The sequence below is a fragment of the Dipodascopsis tothii genome, assembly GCF_038497935.1.
Source record: "Dipodascopsis tothii strain CBS 759.85 unplaced genomic scaffold V1510scaffold_14, whole genome shotgun sequence".
Taxonomy (NCBI): Eukaryota; Fungi; Ascomycota; class Lipomycetes; order Lipomycetales; family Lipomycetaceae; genus Neoaidaea; species Neoaidaea tothii.
In genome coordinates, this window is record NW_027117998.1 from 254,586 (window position 1) to 273,022 (window position 18,437).

At 71.0% G+C, this 18,437-nt stretch overlaps 4 protein-coding genes across 4 annotated transcripts; 1 reads left to right on the plus strand and 3 right to left on the minus strand.

Moving 5' to 3' along the window:
* Positions 1–2,707: 2,707 nt before the first annotated feature.
* V1510DRAFT_434721 (ATP dependent DNA ligase domain-containing protein) lies at positions 2,708–6,085 on the plus strand (the record flags this gene model as incomplete). Its single annotated transcript, XM_066935539.1, has 10 exons — positions 2,708–2,724; positions 2,944–3,200; positions 3,231–3,261; positions 3,338–3,580; positions 3,610–3,695; positions 3,726–4,991; positions 5,023–5,074; positions 5,105–5,147; positions 5,179–5,959; positions 5,989–6,085. 10 exons carry the CDS (start codon positions 2,708–2,710, stop codon positions 6,000–6,002), a joined length of 2,790 nt encoding a protein of 929 aa, XP_066789092.1. The 3' UTR covers positions 6,003–6,085.
* Positions 6,086–6,502: 417 nt separating this feature from the next.
* Positions 6,503–9,335, minus strand: V1510DRAFT_365003 (microtubule associated protein-domain-containing protein; the record flags this gene model as incomplete). The annotated part of the gene is made up of 4 exons (XM_066931214.1): positions 6,503–6,962; positions 7,864–8,417; positions 8,449–8,927; positions 8,957–9,335. The coding sequence occupies 4 exons, from the start codon at positions 9,333–9,335 to the stop codon at positions 6,503–6,505; spliced, it is 1,872 nt and encodes a 623-aa protein (XP_066789093.1).
* Positions 9,336–10,117: 782 nt separating this feature from the next.
* On the minus strand, positions 10,118–11,815 carry V1510DRAFT_416804 (major facilitator superfamily domain-containing protein). Its single transcript, XM_066933831.1, has one exon. It carries the CDS (start codon positions 11,807–11,809, stop codon positions 10,217–10,219), a length of 1,593 nt encoding a protein of 530 aa, XP_066789094.1. The 5' UTR covers positions 11,810–11,815; the 3' UTR covers positions 10,118–10,216.
* A 1,683-nt stretch (positions 11,816–13,498) lies between these two features.
* On the minus strand, positions 13,499–18,108 carry V1510DRAFT_126073 (uncharacterized protein). The gene is made up of 4 exons (XM_066930288.1): positions 17,869–18,108; positions 15,786–17,675; positions 14,697–15,754; positions 13,499–14,667 (listed from the first exon to the last, which is right to left on the minus strand). The coding sequence occupies exons 2-4, from the start codon at positions 17,668–17,670 to the stop codon at positions 13,516–13,518; spliced, it is 4,095 nt and encodes a 1,364-aa protein (XP_066789095.1). The 5' UTR covers positions 17,671–17,675; positions 17,869–18,108; the 3' UTR covers positions 13,499–13,515.
* Positions 18,109–18,437: the final 329 nt, after the last annotated feature.

An 18,437-nucleotide genomic window follows, 5' to 3' on the forward strand; every position in this document is an offset into this window, starting at 1 on the left:
TTGAACGTGTCGATGCCCGTCCGCGCCGGCTTCTGCGCCAGGTACCGCGGCAGCGACAGCTCGGTCTCGTCCGGCATCGGCGACCGCCGCGCCGGCGCCGCGGCAAGCGCGGCCACCGACAGCCGGCCGGGCCGCTCCGGCTCGGCCGGCGCCTCGGCAGCGTCGATGCCCAGCGGCGGCGCCGACACGCTGCGCAGCAGGGGCTCTGCCAGGGGCTCGGCCAGCGTCGACGCCCGGTCGACGTCGCTGACCGCGGTCGAGATCGCCGACGGCGCCTCGGACGCGAACGAAATGTCGCTCGACGCCACCGACACCGCCGACCGCTGCCGCCGCAGCGCGCGCGACTGCTCCTGGCGGGGCGACGGCTTGGCGTCTGGCCGCCGCAGCGTGCGCCGCAGCCGTGTCGGCGTCAGGTACGACACCTTGGCCTCTTCCTCGCGCACGGCCGCGGGCGCGGCCGTGACCTCGGTCATGGCGCGGGCCATGGGCAACGGGCCCTTGCGCGGCTCGCGCACCTCGGCCGTGGCTGCCCGCGCCAGCCGGTCGTCGGCCGGCGAGCTGTCGCGGTGCCGGTGCAGCAGCCGCGACATGCCGGTGCGTTTGGGAACGGGTGAGACCAGCGGCGCGTTCTGGGTCAGCGCGCGCGCGAGAGAACTTACTCTGACGACCGCGGGATGCCACTTTTCCGCCGGCTCTGCGGGCTTGTTTTCCTGGGCGGCGGTGGCGGCATCGGCGACGGGCGCCGCACGGCCGGGTTTGGGCGATTTCGGCGACTTGGGCGACTTGGGCGCCCGTGGCCGCGCCCGCGACGCCATCCGCGGCACAGGTTTGACCGGCTCGGGCGCGCAGGGCGGCGCGCTCGAGTCTGAGCGTGAGGCCGAGTCTGTGGACGTCGCCAGAGAGTCGCTGGACGGCCCGCTCGGCGCGGCCGACCGCGATTCCAGCGCGCTCGCCGGCCGACTGGCCGCCTTGGCCGCCGGCCGGCCGGCGATCCGCGCCACCGCCGTCGTCAGCTTGCTTGGCCGGGCCTCCTCGGGGTCGGTGGGCGCCTTGGCTAGCCGCCGCGGCTTGCGGTCGACGGGCTTGGACTTTGTGCCGGGCAGACTGCGCGTTTTGGTCATCGCCGGCGGCTTGGGCGGCGACTTTGGCGGCGGTTTGGGCGGCGGTTTGGGCGCTACCTTTGGCGCTGGCCGTGGCGCAGGCTTGGGCTCGCCGGCGGGCCGCTGCGACCGGCCCACAGAGAGCTGTGCGGCCGCCAGGGCCGAGTTGGGCGTCTCTGCCCGGGGTTTTTTGAGCACCAGGATCTTGCGGCGGGGCGTGCGCGGCGAGCGAGGCGAGACGGGCTCTGGCGCGGGCTCTGCAGTGGCCGCGGGCGGCTTCTTGGCCGCTGGTGTGGCCGCTGGTGAGGCCGCTGGCGAGGCCGCTGGCTTGGGCTCTGGCTTGTCCGACTTGGCTGGCTTCGAGTCCGGCTTGGAGCCCGGCTTGGAGCCCGGCTTGGTCTCTGGCTTGGCGCCTGTGTTGATCTCTGTTTTGGTCTCTGGCTTGGCCTCCACTGTGGCCTGCGGTTTGGCCTGCGGTTTGGCCTCGGGCCTGGCCTCTGGTCTCGTCTCTCGCCTGGCTTCTGGCTTGGCTTCTGACTTGGCTTCTGGCTTGGCCTCCGGTCTCGCCTCTGGTCTCGCCTCCGGTCTCGCCTTGGCCGGCGGCTTCGCCGCCAACGCCGGCACCGGCGGCGAAACCGTCTGTCGCGGCACCGGCGACGGCGCCGGCCGCGACGGCGACCGTTTGCTCGGCGCAGCCACAGATGTCGCCGACAGCGGCGACACCGACCGGCGGTCGTCCGAGTCCGCCGACAGCAGCCGCGGCGACAGCGCCATCCACGACGTGCCGTCATCGGCCGCCGTCGCCAGGTCGTACATCTTGCGGGTTGGCCGGGGCAGATCGTCGGCCGGCGCCGGCGTCACGCTCCGCCGGACGATCTCGGTTGATCGTCGCGGCGGCTCGCGCACCGCGCCCAGCGGCGATCGCGACAGCGCACGGCTCGGCACCGGCGGGGCCAGCTCAGCGGCCGCGCGCAGCGCTGTGCTGGCCGCCTCGTAGGATTCTGTGTGTGCTGAGCTGGCATAGCTCGAGGTAGAGTCAAACGACGACGAGCGGTCCGGGTGCGGCCGCCGTGCAGGCAGCTGCAGGCTGGCGAAGCTGGTGGCCGTGCCGGACGCGGCGGAGGCTGCTGAGGCCGCTGCGGACGCTGCTGCGGACGCTGCTGCCGTCGCCGCTGCCGTGGCCGCTGCCGCCGCCGCCGACGGCACCGCCGCCGGCGTGGCCTCGCGGACGTCGCCGCCGCGGCGGCTAGGCGTCCGCAGCACCGGGTCCACGCTCGCCACGCCGGCGGACGGCGGGCGGCCGTCGGCGGCCCGGTCAGGCCGGTCCGGCGTGGCCGCCACTCGGCTCTCTATTGTGCTCTCCAGGGCGCCGGTCGCGTCCGTTTGTGCTGGTTGTTGCTCGTGCGCGTGCTCGACTCGTACATCTATCCGGGCGGGGCCGCAGAGGGCGGGGGCTTGTGCGGCGGGCGGAATCAGCCGGACGTCCGTCTGATCGGCGTGAGTCAAGCGCTGCGGTCCTTTTGTTGGAGCAGGGCTTTTGTCATGAACGCCGGGTAACCACGCGCGGCGTGGTGTTTGGTAGACGACGCGCCGGAACTGCCGCAGAGATGGCCGACTCGGACTCGTACGCGACGGACGACAGCGAGCGCGGGCAGCCGGGCCGGATCGGCCGGCCGGCTGCGCGGGCGCGGGGCGGCGGCGTGGGCGCGGCGGGCGGCACGGCCCCAGGCACGGCCACCACGGCCACCACGGCCACAGCAGGCTCAGCCGCAGGGGGTGCGGCGCGCGTCGACGGCCGCGCCGGCGCCGCTGACGGCGCGGCCACGCCGGTCGCCGCGTCCAGCTCGCCCGGCCGCGCGGGCAGCCCCGCTAGCGACGCGCCCGGCACGCCGGACTGGGCGGCCGCGCGGCCGGTCAACGTCCTCCCGTCGCCGCCGTTCCACGTGCTCATCAGCGGGCTGTTTGCGCCGCTCGCCGCGGCCGCGCGGCCCGGGCTCGGCGGCCGGCGGCACTACGAGACGCGCCGCGATATCCTGGCGCGGTTCATCGCGCGCTGGCGGCGCGAGGTCGGCCCGGACATATACCCGTGCCTGCGGCTAGGTAGGTGGCGCGGGGGCGTGGCTGACGCAGTGCTGCCGCAGACGGACAAAGCGCGGCAGATGTGAGTGCCGCACGGCGTGCGGCGCGCGCCGCACGGTGTGCGGCGCGCGGTGCGGCGCACGTGACGCTGACGTCAGGTACGGCATGAAGGAGAAGGTCATCGGCCGGCACCTCGTCCGGCTCCTCGGGCTCGCGCCCGAGTCGGACGACGCCCAGGCCATGGTCGCCTGGAAGGTGCCCGGCGCCCGGCGGCACGCCGGCGACTTCGCCGAGCGCTGCCACGCCGTGCTGCAGGCGCGGCAGATGCGCGCGTCGTTCGGCGACCTGACCGTCGACCGCGTCAACGCCCTGCTGGACGATCTCGGCCGCGAGAGCACCGCGTAAGTCCGTCCCGGGCCCGCTGACCCAGCGCCGGCCAGCTGCCGATTCTGGCCGAGTTCTACGACCACATGAACGCGGAAGAGCTCAAGTGGCTGATCCGGATCGTCCTGCGGCGTAAGTCGCTCGCGGGCCTGCTGACGCCAGAGATGCACATCGGCGCCAGCGAGCGGTCGGTGTTTGCCGCGTGGCACCGCGACGCCAACGCGCTCTTCGCCGTGACGTCGTCCCTGCGCCGCGTGTGCTGGGAGCTCCACGACTGGGACTACCGGCTGCCGAGCGAGCGCCAGGCGGTCACGCTGCTCGAGTGCTTCCAGCCGCAGCTGGCCGCGTTCCCCAAGCGCGACTACGACCGCGTGGTGCGCGACATGCGCGGCGAGCCCTTCTACATCGAGGAGAAGCTCGACGGCGAGCGCATCCAGATCCACGTGGCCGACGGCGGCGCGTCGTTCCGCTTCTTCAGCCGCAACGCCAAGGACTACACGTACCTCTACGGGCGGTCGCTCGACGACGCCGCGGGCGCGCTGACCCGGCACCTGGCCGGCGCGCTGGACGCGCGCGTGCGCAGCGCCATCGTCGACGGCGAGATGGTCTCGTGGGACCCGGCCATGGGCGCGATCGAGCCGTTCGGGTCGCTCAAGACGGCGGCGCTGGCCGAGCAGGCCGCCGCCGGCGGCTCGCACCCGCTCTTCCGGGCGTTCGACCTGCTCCACCTGAACGGCACGGCCCTGGTCGGCTTCCCGCTGTACGAGCGGCGGCGCGCGCTGGCCGCCGTCGTCCGACCCGTGCCCGGCCGGTTCGAGGTCCACCCGTTCGAGACCGCGCGCACGAAGGACGACATCGACGCCGCGCTGCGCCGCGTCATCGCCGAGGCCTCCGAGGGCCTCGTCATCAAGGACCCGACGTCGCTGTACCGCGTCAACGACCGCAACGACGACTGGATCAAGGTCAAGCCCGAGTACATGGACGAATTTGGCGAAAACCTCGACGTGCTGGTCGTGGGCGGCTACTACGGCCAGGGCAAGCGCCGCGCGATCGTGGCGAGCTACCTGTGCGCGCTGCGCGTCGACGAGCTCGGCGCCGCCGACAAGGCACGCCGGTTCTGGTCGTTTTGCAAGGTCGGCGGCGGCTTCACGGCCCACGAGTACGCCGAGATCAGGCACCTGACGGACGGCCGCTGGCGGTCCTGGGACGCAGACCGGCCGCCGCCGGGGCTGGTCGAGCTGGCTGGGCCCCGCGGCGACCGTGAGCGGCCGGACGTGTGGATCGAGCCGGAGCACTCGGTGGTGCTCGAGATCAAGGCCGCCGCGGCCACGACGTCGACCCAGTTCCGCACCAACTTCACGCTGCGGTTCCCCCGGTTCCGCCGCCTGCGACCCGACAAGGACTGGCAGAGCGCGCTGTCTCTCCAGGGCACGTGTGTGCGCGAGCCCGCTGACGCCAGAGTTCTTCGATCTCAAAGAACGCGCCGAGGCCGAGGCCGACCAGAAGGACCTGTAAGTGCCGGCCCGGCCACGCTCACGCAGAACGATCGAGACCCCGCGCCGCCAGCAGAAGCGCGCCAAGAGAGTGCGTGTGCGCGCGGGCCCGCTGACCGCAGGAACTGAGCGTGCTGCACTCGACGCCGCCCGAGTCGCCGGCCAAGCCGCGCAACCGCCTGTTTGACGGCCACGCGTTCTACATCCTGACCGAGCGCGTGCGGCCGCGCAAGACGCGCGCCCAGCTCGAGGCGCTCGTGCTGGAGTACGGCGGCACGGTGGCCGCGTCGCCGGCGGACGCCCACGTCATTGCCGACCGCGACCTGGTCAAGGTCGTCAGTCTCAAGCGCCAGGGCTGCCCGCTGATCCTGCGCCCGGCCTGGATCGAGGACTGCGTAGCCAACATGTACGTGCTGCCGCCCGAGCCGGCGCACCTGTACTTTGCTGGCGAGGACGAGGCCGCGGCCGCACGCGCCCACGTCGACGAGTTTGGCGACAGCTACCTGCGCGACGTGGACTTGGCCGAGTTTGAGCGCACTCTGGACGCCATGTCCGACACGGGCGCGGACGCAGACATCTACAACGACTTTGTGACCGAGGACCCGGCCATTCTCGACTGCCCGGGCACGTTTCTGCTCGGCGCAGTGGTGTTTGTGGACGACGACGACGGCCGCGCCGACCCGTCGGACACCGCCCGGCTGCGCACACTGGCCGCGTTTGCCGGCGGCCGCGTCGTGCGCGACCTGCACGACCCGGCGCTCACGCACGTCGTGATCCCGGCCGGCACCGATCGCCGCGCCGACCTGCTCGCCGGCTTTCTGCCCGGCGACCGCGTGCCACGAACCGTCTCTGACCGGTGGCTGCTCGACTCCTGGAGCGCCAAGACGCGCCTCCCGGAAGAAGGTATGTCTTTCTGGACCGCGCTGACCCAGACTTTCGCATCTAGGCCGCGCACTGGTGGCGGCGTGCGCTGGTGCTGTGTGCGCCGCACGCTGTGCGGCTCGAGACTGGGTGCGGTTATATGCGGCTATATGACGAGCCTCCGGCGGCGACTCCGTCGGGGGTAGGCCCTGCGGGCGGCGGCTTCCTGCGCAAGCAGCCACCCTCGACGGAGTCGCCGCCGGAGGCTCGTGCGGTTATATGCGGCTATATGGCGAGCCTCCGGCGGCTACATGCGGCTATATGACGAGCCTCCGGCGGCGACTCCGTCGAGGGTGGCTGCTTGCGCAGGAAGCCGCTGCCCGCAGGGCGCACCCTCGACGGAGTCGCCGCCGGAGGCTCACCATATAGCCGCATGTAGCCGCATGTAGCCGCCCTGCGGGCGGCTATATGCAACCTACGATGATTCAGGTCCTTCCATAGATTACATAAATATACGATGCTAAACAATGCGCCCACGGCGATGATAAACCAAGAAACCCGACTAAAAGCAATCCTCGTACGCCTTCAAGTTCTCCTTCTGCGACTGCCGCCGGCCGATGACGATGGTGTCGTCGTTGAGCAATCCTTTGTAGTCGACCTGGGAAGGGTATTCGCCGTCGTCGTAGTCGTCGACAAACTCGTCGCTGAGATCGTCGTCGCGGACGATCGAGTCGTCGGCGTTGTCCGAGTACTCTTCACGGGAGTCGGGCCGGACGACGAACTGGTTGGTGTCAAAAACAAAGGTCGAATCGTAGTCGTCGAGAGCACGGGCGAGCTCCATTTCGGTTTCGGCGGCGTGCATGTTGACGTGCATCTGCAGCCGCTGCTCGGCCTCGTGCTGGCGGCGCCAGCGGTCGTCGCTCGACGTGGTGGAGCTGGCGGTGGAGGGGCGGCTGGAGACGTCCTTGGACGCGGCCGAGAGACGGTCGGCCTCGCGCAGGCGGTCGGCCTCGTGCTGGCGCTCGAGCTCGCGCTGGCGCTCGAGCTCGCGGTCGAGTTCGCGCTGGCGCTCGGCCTCGCGCTGGCGTTCGGCCTCGCGCTGGCGCTCGACTTCGCGCTGGTGTTCCAGCTCGCGCTGGCGCTCGACCTGGCGGAGGCGCTCGAGCTCGCGCTGGCGTTCGAGCTCGCGCTTGCGTTCGGCCTCGCGCTGGCGCTCTAGCTCGCGCTGACGCTCGGCCTCGTGCTGGCGCTCGGCCTCGCGCTGGCGCTCGGCCTCGCGCTCGGCCTCGCGCTCCAGCTCCAGCTGCCGCTGCCGACGAGCGGCCTCCAGGCGCTCCTGCTCGCGTTTGCGGTTCTCGAACTCGCGGCGCTCGCGGTCGCGCTGCTCGTCGCGTTCGCGCTGCAGCTCCCGGGCCGCGTCGTCCTGCTGCTGGCGGAAGCGGTCCGAGTCGTCGGACCGGCGCACAGGCGACAGCGTCGACAGGTCGTCCAGGTTGCGCTCGGTGATGCTGCCCAGGCCGTCGTCGAGCGAGAGCTGGGCCAGTCTGGGGCCGACCCGGTAGTCGTCAAAGGCCGTGCGGGCCCTCGACAGCTCGGCCGGCTCGTCCGAGAGCCGCGCCGACACCGCCGAGGCCGAGATCGACCGCGGGTGCGGGTCTGGGGCCTGCGGCCGCCGTTTCGCTCGCAGCGGGCTGCCGGCCAGGCTGAACTCGTCGCTGGACGAGGACGCGCCGCGGCGCGGCGTGACGGGCGCGTGCGCGCGGCCGGCCGACACCGGCACGCGCTTGGCCGACTTGACCGAGCCCGGGACCGCGCTCTTTGCGAGGAAGTTGGGCTGCTTCGGCACCTGCTGCGGCCGGCTCTGCGGCTGGTTGGGCCGCCGCGCCGACAGCTGGTTGCGCGGCGTCTGCACCGCGCGCTTCTCGGCCGCCGGCGCGACCTTGGACATGGAGGCCGCCGTCGGGCGGGCTGGCGTCTTGCGCGCACGCGCGCGCGCGTCCTCGTCGCGCAGCGTGTCCAGGAAGCGCTCGCCGTTGACCATGAACGGGTGCGACGTCTCGCTCTCCCAGGCCACGAGCGCGCTGCGCAGGTCGGCCATGACCTTGGGCTTCTGCTTGGCGATGCGCTTCCGCATCTGCTCCTCGCGCAGCAGCCGGCTCGGGTCGCGGCGGCCGGCGCCCCGCGACATGAGCCGCGACGAGTCCTGCTGCGACTGCTCGAGCTCGGCGCTGTCGCGCTGCAGGCCGCGCCACTGCTCGATCAGCGCCAGCACCGGCTTGCGCTCGGCCAGCAGCCGCTCCAGCCGCGCGATCTCGGACTCGTGCGCGGCCAGCGACGCGTCCGTGAAGATGTCGGTCCACGCCGGCGTGAACTCGAGCATCTCCTCCTCGGAAAAGTACAGGCTGTCCCACAGCTTCTGCAGGCTCTGCCGCGCGTCCTCAACGAAGATGTGCATGTAGTCGCGCTTCTTTTCGTTGAGCCGCGCGAGCTCGTGCTCGTACTGCCGTCAGCGGCGGACCCGCCGGACTTACCGCTGCAATCACCGGCAGCGCGATGCCGCGGTGCGCGCGGTCGAACGCGCGCACGGTCGAGTCGTCCTCCGACAGCTTCTGCCAGAGATGCTGGACCTCGTCTTTGACCGCGCCCAGCCGCCGGATGCGGTCGTCCGTCTCGGCCTGCAGCGCGTTCTTCTTGGCCGTCAGCCGCGCCAGGGCGTCGTTCGTCAGCCCGAGCTGCTCCGGCCGGTCCTTGTAGCACGCCAGCAGGTCGCGGTCGATCGCATGCTGCGACGTGCCCAGCTGCGCCCACAGCTTGACGATCTGCGTCGCGTCCGCCTGGACGGCGGCCACGCGCCGCGCGTGCTCGGCCTCCAGCCGGGCCACCTGCGCCTCGAGCGCGACGATGCTCGTCTGCGCCAGGCTGTACGTGTCCACGTCGGCGCCCGCAAACGCCGGCTCGATCAGCGCGCCCCGCATCGCCTCGGCGTAGAACGCCAGCCGGCCAAACAGATCTGCGTCAGCGCGTCCGCGACAGCCGTACCCTTTGCGTGCTCGTACCGCTGCGAAAACACCTGCTCGAGCCCGGCGTGCTTCGCCGTCAGCGTCTCCAGCATCGGCAGCAGCGGCGGCCGGATCTCCACCGCGCCCGCCACCTCCACGTCCGGCACGTCGTCGAGCGCCGCGTTCATCGCGTCCAGGCTGGCCTTGAGCCCGACACACTTGTCGAAGATCGCCTGCTTCTCGGCCGACACCTCGCGGACCTGCTGCTCCAGCGCGGCCGACACGGCGCTGTACAGGTCGCGCTCGCGCGCGTCGCGCTCGTCCTCCGAGATCCCGATCTCATCGTACAGCAATTGCAGCTTGTCGTTGATCACAATCAGCTGCGACGAAATGAACGAGCCCCGCCGGTCGGGGTTCATCGCGCCTGTGTTGGTGTGCTGCCCATCAAGCGCCGAACAGCGAGGTGAGGTCGCGGAGTAAACAATGCGCGGTGCCGTTGCCACGGCAACGGCCGCGTCCTTGTGCGACGCGCCGCACCGCCTGCGGCGCGCGCCCCACGTGCCGCGGCTGCCGGGTTGCGCCCGTGCGGCAATATGCGGCTATGTGCGGCTATATGACGAGCCTCCGGCGGCGACTCCGTCGGGGGTAGGCCCTGCGGGCGGCTGCTGCCTGCCGCAGGCAGCCACCCTCGACGGAGTCGCCGCCGGAGGCTCGCGGGCAATGCGGCTACATGCGGCTATATGCGGCTATATGGTGAGCCTCCGGCGGCGACTCCGTCGGGGGCAGGCCCTGCGGGCGGCTGCTTCCTGCCGCTGGCAGCCACCCTCGACGGAGTCGCCGCCGGAGGCTCGCGGGCAATGCGGCTATATGCGGCTATATGACGAGCCTCCGGCGGCGACTACGTCGAGGGCAGGCCCTGCGGGCGGCTGCTTCCTGCCGCAGGCAGCCACCCTCGACGGAGTCGCCGCCGGAGGCTCGCGGACAATGCGGCTATATGCGGTTACATGCGGCTATATGACGAGTCCCGGCGGCTATATGCGGCTACATGACGAGCCTCCGGCGGCGACTCCGTCGAGGGTAGCTGCCCTCCGGGCAGGTGCCTGCACGCGCGGCTGCTGCCCGCAGGGCGCACCGTCGACAGAGTCGCCGCCGGAGGCTCGCGGGCATTGCGGCTATATGACGAGCCTCCGGCGGCGACTCCGTCGAGGGTAGCTGCCCTCCGGGCAGGGCCTACACGCACAGCGGCTATATGCGCGCGGCTATATGGAGACAACAATGCGTATTATGCTATGCGAAAGCGCTAGGTACGGCGCATGTCAAACGTGAGGTAGAAGGTGATGAAGCCGATGTCGTAGAGCACCTTGAGGCCAAACGCCAGCTCAAAACTGATCCACATGGTGCCGCGGGCGGCCATGTAGCCGGTAATGGTGGGGCCGATACCGGTGGAGAAGGTGCGCATGACGTTGGCAAAGCCCATGACGCTGGTGCGCTCCTCGGGCAGGACAATGGACGAGATCAGCGCCTGGCGGGGGGCAATGTCCATCATGTTGGTGCCCGTGCGGATAATGAGCAGGGCCATGGCCAGGGCCTTGTTGCTGACGGCCGGGATCAGGCCGAGGATGATGGACGAGGGCAGGTGGGCGATGAGCATGGCGCGCAGCAGGCCGAACCGCTTGGCGTTCGAGGCCGCGACCAGGGCGGCCAGCGCGGCCAGCACGTGCGCCGAGAAGAAGAGGAAGCCGAGAGAGGCCTCGCGGATGTGGAACTTCTCGGTGAAGTAGAACGTCATCCACGAGAAGTTGGTGAGGCCCGAGCCGAGGGCGTCGATGAAGAAGAGCGGCAGCAGGACCGAGAGCGTCTTGTACGAGTGCGCCGACAGCGGCGGCAGGTACTTCTTGAGGTTGAGCCGGCCGGGCTGCTTGGCCGGCGCCGCGGGGCCCTCCTCGGCGGCGACGGCGTCGCGCGGGGCGGCCGGCGCGTCGTCGAGCGCGATGTCGTCGGCGTCGGGCGCGTCCAGCAGCCGGTCGCCCTCGGCCGAGCGGGCCTTGGCGGCGACCTTGGGGTGGTCGATGCCGAGCTCGCACGCCTCGGACAGCGAGAACGACGTCCACAGCTTGAAGAGCGCGACGGCCGAGTAGAACAGGTAGACGATGCGGTAGGCGCGCACGTTGGTCCAGCCCAGGTAGACCTGGAGGGCCTGCGTGAGGTTGCCGGACGTGATGGTGCCGAGCGCCGAGCCCACGCGGCCCATCAGCGCGTACCACGAGTAGATGTCCGAGCGCATGTCGGTGGGCGTCAGGTGCGCCAGCGTCGATTCCTCGACCGCGCGGAACGGGCCGACCTCGTTGCCGCTCGGCGAGATGACGCCGGCGATGGCCGCCAGCAGCAGGATCCAGAAGTTGTCGCACGTCGCGAAGACGACGCCGGAGATGAACATGAGCGTGGCGCCCAGCATCAGCACGCGCCGCCGGCCGAGCGCGTCCGCAAAGAGCGTCAGGAAGAACGAGATGATGACGTCGCCGAACAGCGTCGCCGTCATGAAAAAACCGATCTGCTCGTCCGTGAAGCCGAGCGCGGTGAAGTACAGTGTCAGGATCAGCGTGGCCTGGCCGTACGCAAACAGCCGCGCGATGCGCTGCACAAACAGGATCTTGACGTCGCGGTGCGCCCGCAGCAGCGACTGCAGGCCGATCTCGTCGACGACGGCCTGGAACCGGCTGGCCCAGCGGCCGGGCCGCCGCGGCGCGTCGGACTCGGGGAACAGGTCGGCGGGGTCGCCGAGGTCTTGGGGTGGAGCGGACATGGTGAAACGCGGTCGATTAGGTACGCCTACGGCCGGGCATTGGCCACTGCTCGGGGCGGTTGCTGCTTTTATGGAGGCGCTGTGCGCCATTTTCCAGCAAACTTTGCGCCCTCGGACGACGGCCTGCCCGAACCGTACAAGCTTTGCCGGCTGTCTTGCACTTGGCGCTGGCCCCGTGCCGCCGCATAGTTCCCTGACGGACCGAGCGCGACGCGGCAGAGCCGAACAGGCGCTCGCGGAGGCGGCCTGCCGCCCGGACGGCCGCTGGCTCCGGCGCGTTTCCGCTTGCCGGCCGGCCGCCGCGCCGGGCTCGCGCCGCCTACGCCGCCGCGCGCTTGCCGGCCGGCCTGGCCGCCGCGGACGCCCACCGCCACGCCGGCCGTGCCGGCGCTCAGGGATAGCCGCACAAGCGCGCGGTCTGGGTACCCGCCATATCTGCTGGCCTCGGGCTTTGCGCGTGCCTTAATTCCGAACTGGCACAGCGGCTCCGGATGCTGGCTAGCTGGCCGGACGCCTTGCGGGTCGCGGCTAGCGTGTGCATGCCATGCGCGGTCTGCAGCGGCCTTTGCCGGGCGTCGCCTGGGGCCTGCCAGGTACGGCTTGGCGTTCGGATGGGGCCGTTGGGAGCAATGATAGCGCAATCGCGCATACGCCATTTGCGCGGCGATGTTACCATCGGGATTTCCGACGCGGCGGTGCTGTGGCGCGCGACGCGGTCTTACCTGCGGCTGCACGCCGCCGCCACCGCCGCACGCTGTGCGGCGCGCGCACGAGCCGGTGACTCACGCGGCAATGCCGCAGCTGCAGGATATCCGGCGGCTCGGGTCACGCGCGCGAGCGCACCGCCGCCGCGGGCGCGCTGGACCTGTGCCGTCGCGGCGGCTATATGGCGGCGGCTATATGGATGCGGCCACACGGCGCATGCCATGGCCGGCGCTGCGGCAGCTGCTGTTTGCGGTCGCGGTCGCGGTCGCTGCCGTCTGGTGGCTGCGTGCCACGCCCGCCGGCGTATTGGCGACCGATCCGACCGCTAACCGCCGCCCGGATATGCGTCGTCACCTATGGGCCCGGCAGCATGGCCGCTCTGGGCGACATTGCGGGCGCGACTCAGCCGCGGCGATCTGTTGTTAACGGGAGCTCCGGCTGCGCCGACGGCGGATCTGGCGGCTTGCCGGACTAGTCTGCGGCTACAAGCCGCATCCCGTGCGGCTCGTAGCACATGCCCCGTGGCTGGCGTGCCCCGCGCAGCCGCACGTCGTGCGGCGCATGCACGCTGCCCAGGAAGCGGTCCGCGACGGGGGTTCTGACGGCCGGCGGCTATATGACGAGCCTCCGGCGGCGACTCCGTCGAGGGTAGCTGCCCTTCGGGCAGATGCCTGCGCGCACGACTGCCGCCCGCAGGGCGCACCCTCGACGGAGTCGCCGCCGGAGGCTCGTACGGCGATGCGGCTATATGCGGCTATATGAGCCTCCGGCGGCGACTCCGTCGAGGGTAGCTGCCCTTCGGGCAGATTCCGGTACGTACGGCTGCCGCCCGCAGGGCGCACCCCCGACGGAGTCGCCGCCGGAGGCTTGTGCGGCAATGCGGCTATATGCGGCTATACGAGCCTCCGGCGGCGACTCCGTCGAGGGTTGCTGCCCTTCGGGCAGGTACCCGACGCATGGCTGCCGCCTACAGGGACCAGCTTCGGCGGAGCTACATATAGCCGCATATAGCCGCACGAGACCGTGGCAGCCATGCGGCTACATGCCGAGTAGATGAGACGCTTGTCCAAAAACGAATATACAAAAGGCGGCTACTTCGTGCTGTTGACAATGTCCATGAGCACGGGCCGGGATGCAATGATGTCGGTCTTGATGACGGCGGAGCGGACGGGGCCGTCGGGCTTGGCCGGCGAGACGTAGGCGAGGGCCGGGTGGGCCGCGTCCGCAGCCGGGGGCAGGGCGTAGATCCAGCCGTGGGCGTCGACGAGCGCAAAGAACCGGTGGAGGAAGTCGACGGTCTGGAGGGTGCGGCGCGAGCCGATGAGGACGAGCTTGCTGCGCGCCCGCGTGAAGGTGACGTTGAGACGGCGCCAGTCGGTGAGCAGGTCGCCGACGACGGCGTCGTCGTTGGACCGGACGAGCGACATGACGACGCACTCCTTGTCGCGGCCCTGGAACTTGTCGACGGTCTGGAGCTCGAGCCCGGGCACGTCGCGGAGCCGGTGGGCAAGCAGCTTGAGCTGCGACCGGTACACCGAGATCACGCCCAGATCGTGCGGGTCGGCGCCGGCGGCGACGAGCGCCCGCACGAGCTGGTGGACGAGCCCGGCCTCGACGTCGTTCTGTACGCGGTCGCGGCGGACGACCTCGCGCGCCGGCACGGCGTCCGTGTCAATGAAGACGACCTTGACGGCCGGATCGAAGACGTGGGCGAGCCAGCAGCGGCCGGGCGGACAGGGCGCGCCGGTGTGGGCGCCTTCGAGAGCGGCGGCGGCCCGGGGAAGCGCCAGCGCGCGCTCGGCGACCGCTGCCGTGCCGCACTTGAGCCGGCCGTCGTAGACCAGCTCGTTGGAGAGCAGCATGATGTCCCGGCACATGCGGTACTGGTGCTCGAGGTTGACGACCGCGGCCGGGTGCCGCTCCGACAGCAGCCGAAAGAGCGAGACGTCGAGGCCGTTGGCACGCGCGTCCGCGCTGCGCACGAGCGGCGGCAGCTGGAAGTGGTCGCCGACGAGCACAAAGGTGCGCGCGAACCGCAGGGGTCCCACGCACGTCGGCAGCGTGATCTGCGACGCCTCGTCCACGATGCAGTAGTCGAACGCGCGCTTGAGAAACAGCCGGTGGCCGATGCCGAGGCACGTGGTGGCCACGATCTGCGAGTCAAAGTACACGCGCTTGAGCTCGGCAAAGTCCTGGGGCACGTCGTTCTGGAGCGTGGCGAACGCGCGCACGTCGGGGTGGATCTGCGTCAGCACGTCCGCCAAACACGTACCTTGTTGGCCGGCCCGAGCCGCAGCACGCGGTCGCAGCGGCCGCGCAGCTTGAGCAGGATGTTGTCGACCGCCGAGTGCGTGTACGACGTCAGCAGCACGGTCTTGTTCTGGGCCAGCAGCGCCGAGATCAGGTACGCGATCGTCGTGGTCTTGCCGGTGCCGGGCATGCCGAGGATGAGCGCGTAGTCGTCTGCAGCGAGCGCGCGCTCGACCGCGTGGACCTGGTCGCCGTTGAGCTCGCCCGCGCCAGGCACGGCCGACGGCGGCGGCCCGAACGACGGCGGCGCCAGCTCGACCACGAGCCGTCGCCGGCGCTCGTCGCCGTCGTGCGCCAGCAGCTGCACCAGGTTGTTGCGGATCATCGACATGCCGTTGCTGAACTCGTCCTTGTCGACGCGGTAGAGCGTGTCGCGGTCGAGCCGTCGGTCGACGGTGACGGTGACCGCGTCGCGGCCGATGGCCTGCGCAAAGCCCTTGGCCAGGCCGTAGTGGCCGGCCGTGTCCGAGACCACGACGGGCTCGCCGACGGCGATCTGCGAGTCGCCGAACGACGCGCCCGGGCCGCGGCGCGCCAGCACGTAGCGGAACTTGCTGATGCGCTCGGCCGAGTCGCAGTCCTCGGCCAGCTCGACGGCGACGTTGGCAAAGCAGCGGCCGTGCGCCTCGCGCTCGAGCCCGGTCATGGTCCAGATCTCCTTGCGGAACCGGTTCATGGTGTCCTCCTCGAGCGTGACGAGCGCCTCCCAGTGCCGCAGGAACGCGGCGTGCACGGCGGTGATGTGGGCCGTGTCGCGGTCAAAGTCGTCGCCGAGCCCGCTCGAGACGCCGTCGCCGCCCTCGAGCGCCTTGTGGTACACAAAGCACGGCGTGGCCGAGAAACAGCGCTGGCACATGAACTGCTTGCGCAGCATCTCGGGCAGCTCTCCGCGGTCGCGCGCGCTGCGGGCGAGCTCGTTGCGCGCGACGATCATCCCGCGGATCTCGTTGCGCACGGCCGACACGCTGTGCGTCTCGAGCGCCTCCATGTAGTAGAGGATGCCGTACGTGACGTCCATGTCTGCTGTCAGCGCGCCCGCGCGCGCACTTACCGTACTTGTCCGACAGCATGAGCGTGTAGAGCATGGTCTGGGCGCGGTGCCCGACGGTCTTGAACGCCTTGCCGGTCTTGAGCTCGAGCGGGACGACCGCGCGGCCGCGGCCGCTGACCTCGGCGCGCACGGTGATGTCGATGCTGCCCTTGATGCCGTACATGGGCGACCAGATGTGCTCCTCCGTGTTGAGGACCTCGGCCACCGAGAGCGTGAGCCGCTGGTCCGAGCTGTGCGAGTCCGTGATGACCGCGTCCGGCCGCATCGCCGGCGCGTAGTACCGCGCGACCCAGTCCTGCATGGCGCCGAACTTGTCGCGGACGTACGCCTTGGCCGCGGCCAGCGGCTCCTCGAGGAAGAAGAACTCCTCGACATGGCGGGGGACGTACTTATCGACGCACGCGTCCATGAACGGCGTCGAGAAGTCGCGCGCCAGGATGCACTCCTGGAACACCTCGTGCAGGACCGTGCCGTACGTCATGGCCTTGTTGAAGTCGCTGATCGCCGAGACGCGCATGCCCAGCGTGGCCTTGCGCGCACACGAAAAGTAGTCAGCGATCGACGTGCTCGACACGAGGTAGTCCGGGTGCACGACCAGCAGGCCGCCGCCGTTGTCGAGCACGCACTGGCCGGACGCATCAAAGTCGCCGACGACGTGCACGTAGTCGAACTTGCGCACCTCGGCGTGGTACCAGTCGTCCCGCAGCAGCAGCAGCGCCGAGAACGCGGCCAGCGACTCGTCCGCGAACTGCACCTCGACGCGCCGCTCGGCCCGCATGGCCGCGCCCTTGTGGAAGAACTGGCCCTCGGTCGCGCCCATCACCATCAGCCGGTGGAACTTGCGGCCGCGGAGCCGCTGCCAGGGAAACGGCTCGGCCACCGCCGCACCGGCCTGCTGCAGGGCGGACGCACTCTCGAGCTTGGCCATCATCTCCTCGATCTCGGGCGCGCAGAAGCTGAGGTCGTCGTCGCAGAACTCGTCGTCCGACGGCGGCGGCCGCGGGCCGCTCGGCGTGGGCGACGACGGGAGGGTGTCCAGCCGCGGTCGCTCCTTGGGCGACGGCGGTGTGGTTTGGCTGGCGCTGCGCTTCTCGAGCGCGGCGACCATGTCGAGGTCGATGTCGTCGCTGTCGAAGCCGTAGTCCGAGTCCTCGGAGGGGGCGGCCGGCGACGGCGCGGCCGACGGCGCGGCCGACTGCGCTGCAGAAGGGGCCGCCGAAGGCGCAGACACTGCCGACGCCGCGTGCGAGACCGTCCGCGACCGCACCCGCGACATCTCGCTCTCGCTGTCGCCGTCGGTCTCGGTCTCGGTGCACTCCAGCACGGTCTCAGACCGGACCCGGTCCAGCAACGCGGCCAGCCGCGACTGCTTGTCGCCCGCGCGGCCGGCCGCGGCGGCCGCCCGCGCCGACGTGGCCGCCGCGTCGTCGTCGGCCGCGTCCGGGTCCGCGCACGAGATCGTGCGCTTGCGCCGCACGCGCCGCTGCCGTTTGTGCGCGTCCGCGCGCGACACCGGCCACTCCGGGCCGCAGCTGCTCGCCCGCCGGTTGGCCTCCTCGCGGATCAGCTCGCCGGACGGCGTGCGCACGTGTGGCAGCATCACGGACGTCGTCTGGCCGGTCTCGGCCTCGTCCTCGTGGTACACGTGGTACTTTTTCAGCAGGTCCGACACCGGGTCGTGCACCGGCACCACCGGCGACACCTTCGCCAGCGGCGACTGGTCCGGCTCGGCCTTGATTCCCGCCGCGTCGGCCGGGCCGGCCCGGCGCAGGTCCGCCAGTGACGGCCGTGGCGACACCGCCCACGTCACAAAGTCCTCGTCCGGCCCGGCCTGTTTCTGGCTCGACGTCAGCTGCGGGCTGCGCGGCGACTGCCGCGCCTTCATGTGGGCTGCCGGCGACGTATTCGGCGCGGGCGTGCCGGCCATGCGCGCTACCAGCCGGCCGGGCGACGGGCTGGCCGGCTGTGCCTGGTACGAAAACGACTCCAGCCGCCGCTTGGCCGCCGCTGTCGGATCCGCGCGCGCCCGCCCGGTCGTCAGCGCGGCCGGCGCGGACGCGATCTCGGCGAACGCGCCCGTCGCCGGCGCCGTCGTGTCGGACTCATCCTGCGACTGTCCTTTGCCGGATGGACGCGTCGATGGTGCTGGCATGGGCTGCTTGGCCTGCTTGGCTGCCATCCATCCGGTGTTGCGCTCTGTCGTTTTGTGCTCAGTCGTCGCGTCGCTGCGGTCACTGGGCGGTCCGGGGCATTTTGGTGCCTGGACGTGTTGACGCGAAAAGTCGTGAGTCGTGTTGTGCGGCGCAGACGCGTTGCTGAACCGCGTCGTACGGCCCCACGCACGTGAGTGCGATGGGGGCCGGTGGCGACTGCCGTGACAGCGGCGGCGGCAACGGAAGCGGCGGCAGCGACAGGTGCGGCGGCAGCGATGGCGGCAGGAACAGCGGCGGCGGCAGCGGTGGCATTGCAGATCACGGCGCCCCACAGCCGCGCGCCGTGCGGCTCGCCGCTGCCACTGTCGCTCCTAGCCTGCCCACAAGCACCATCCCTGGCGACCTGCAGTCTCAGCGCACGCGTCGTCGGCCGGCGAGGGAGCCGCGTCCCACGGCAGACAGGGCGCGACGGTGAGTTTGCGTGCGACGTCTGTGCGAC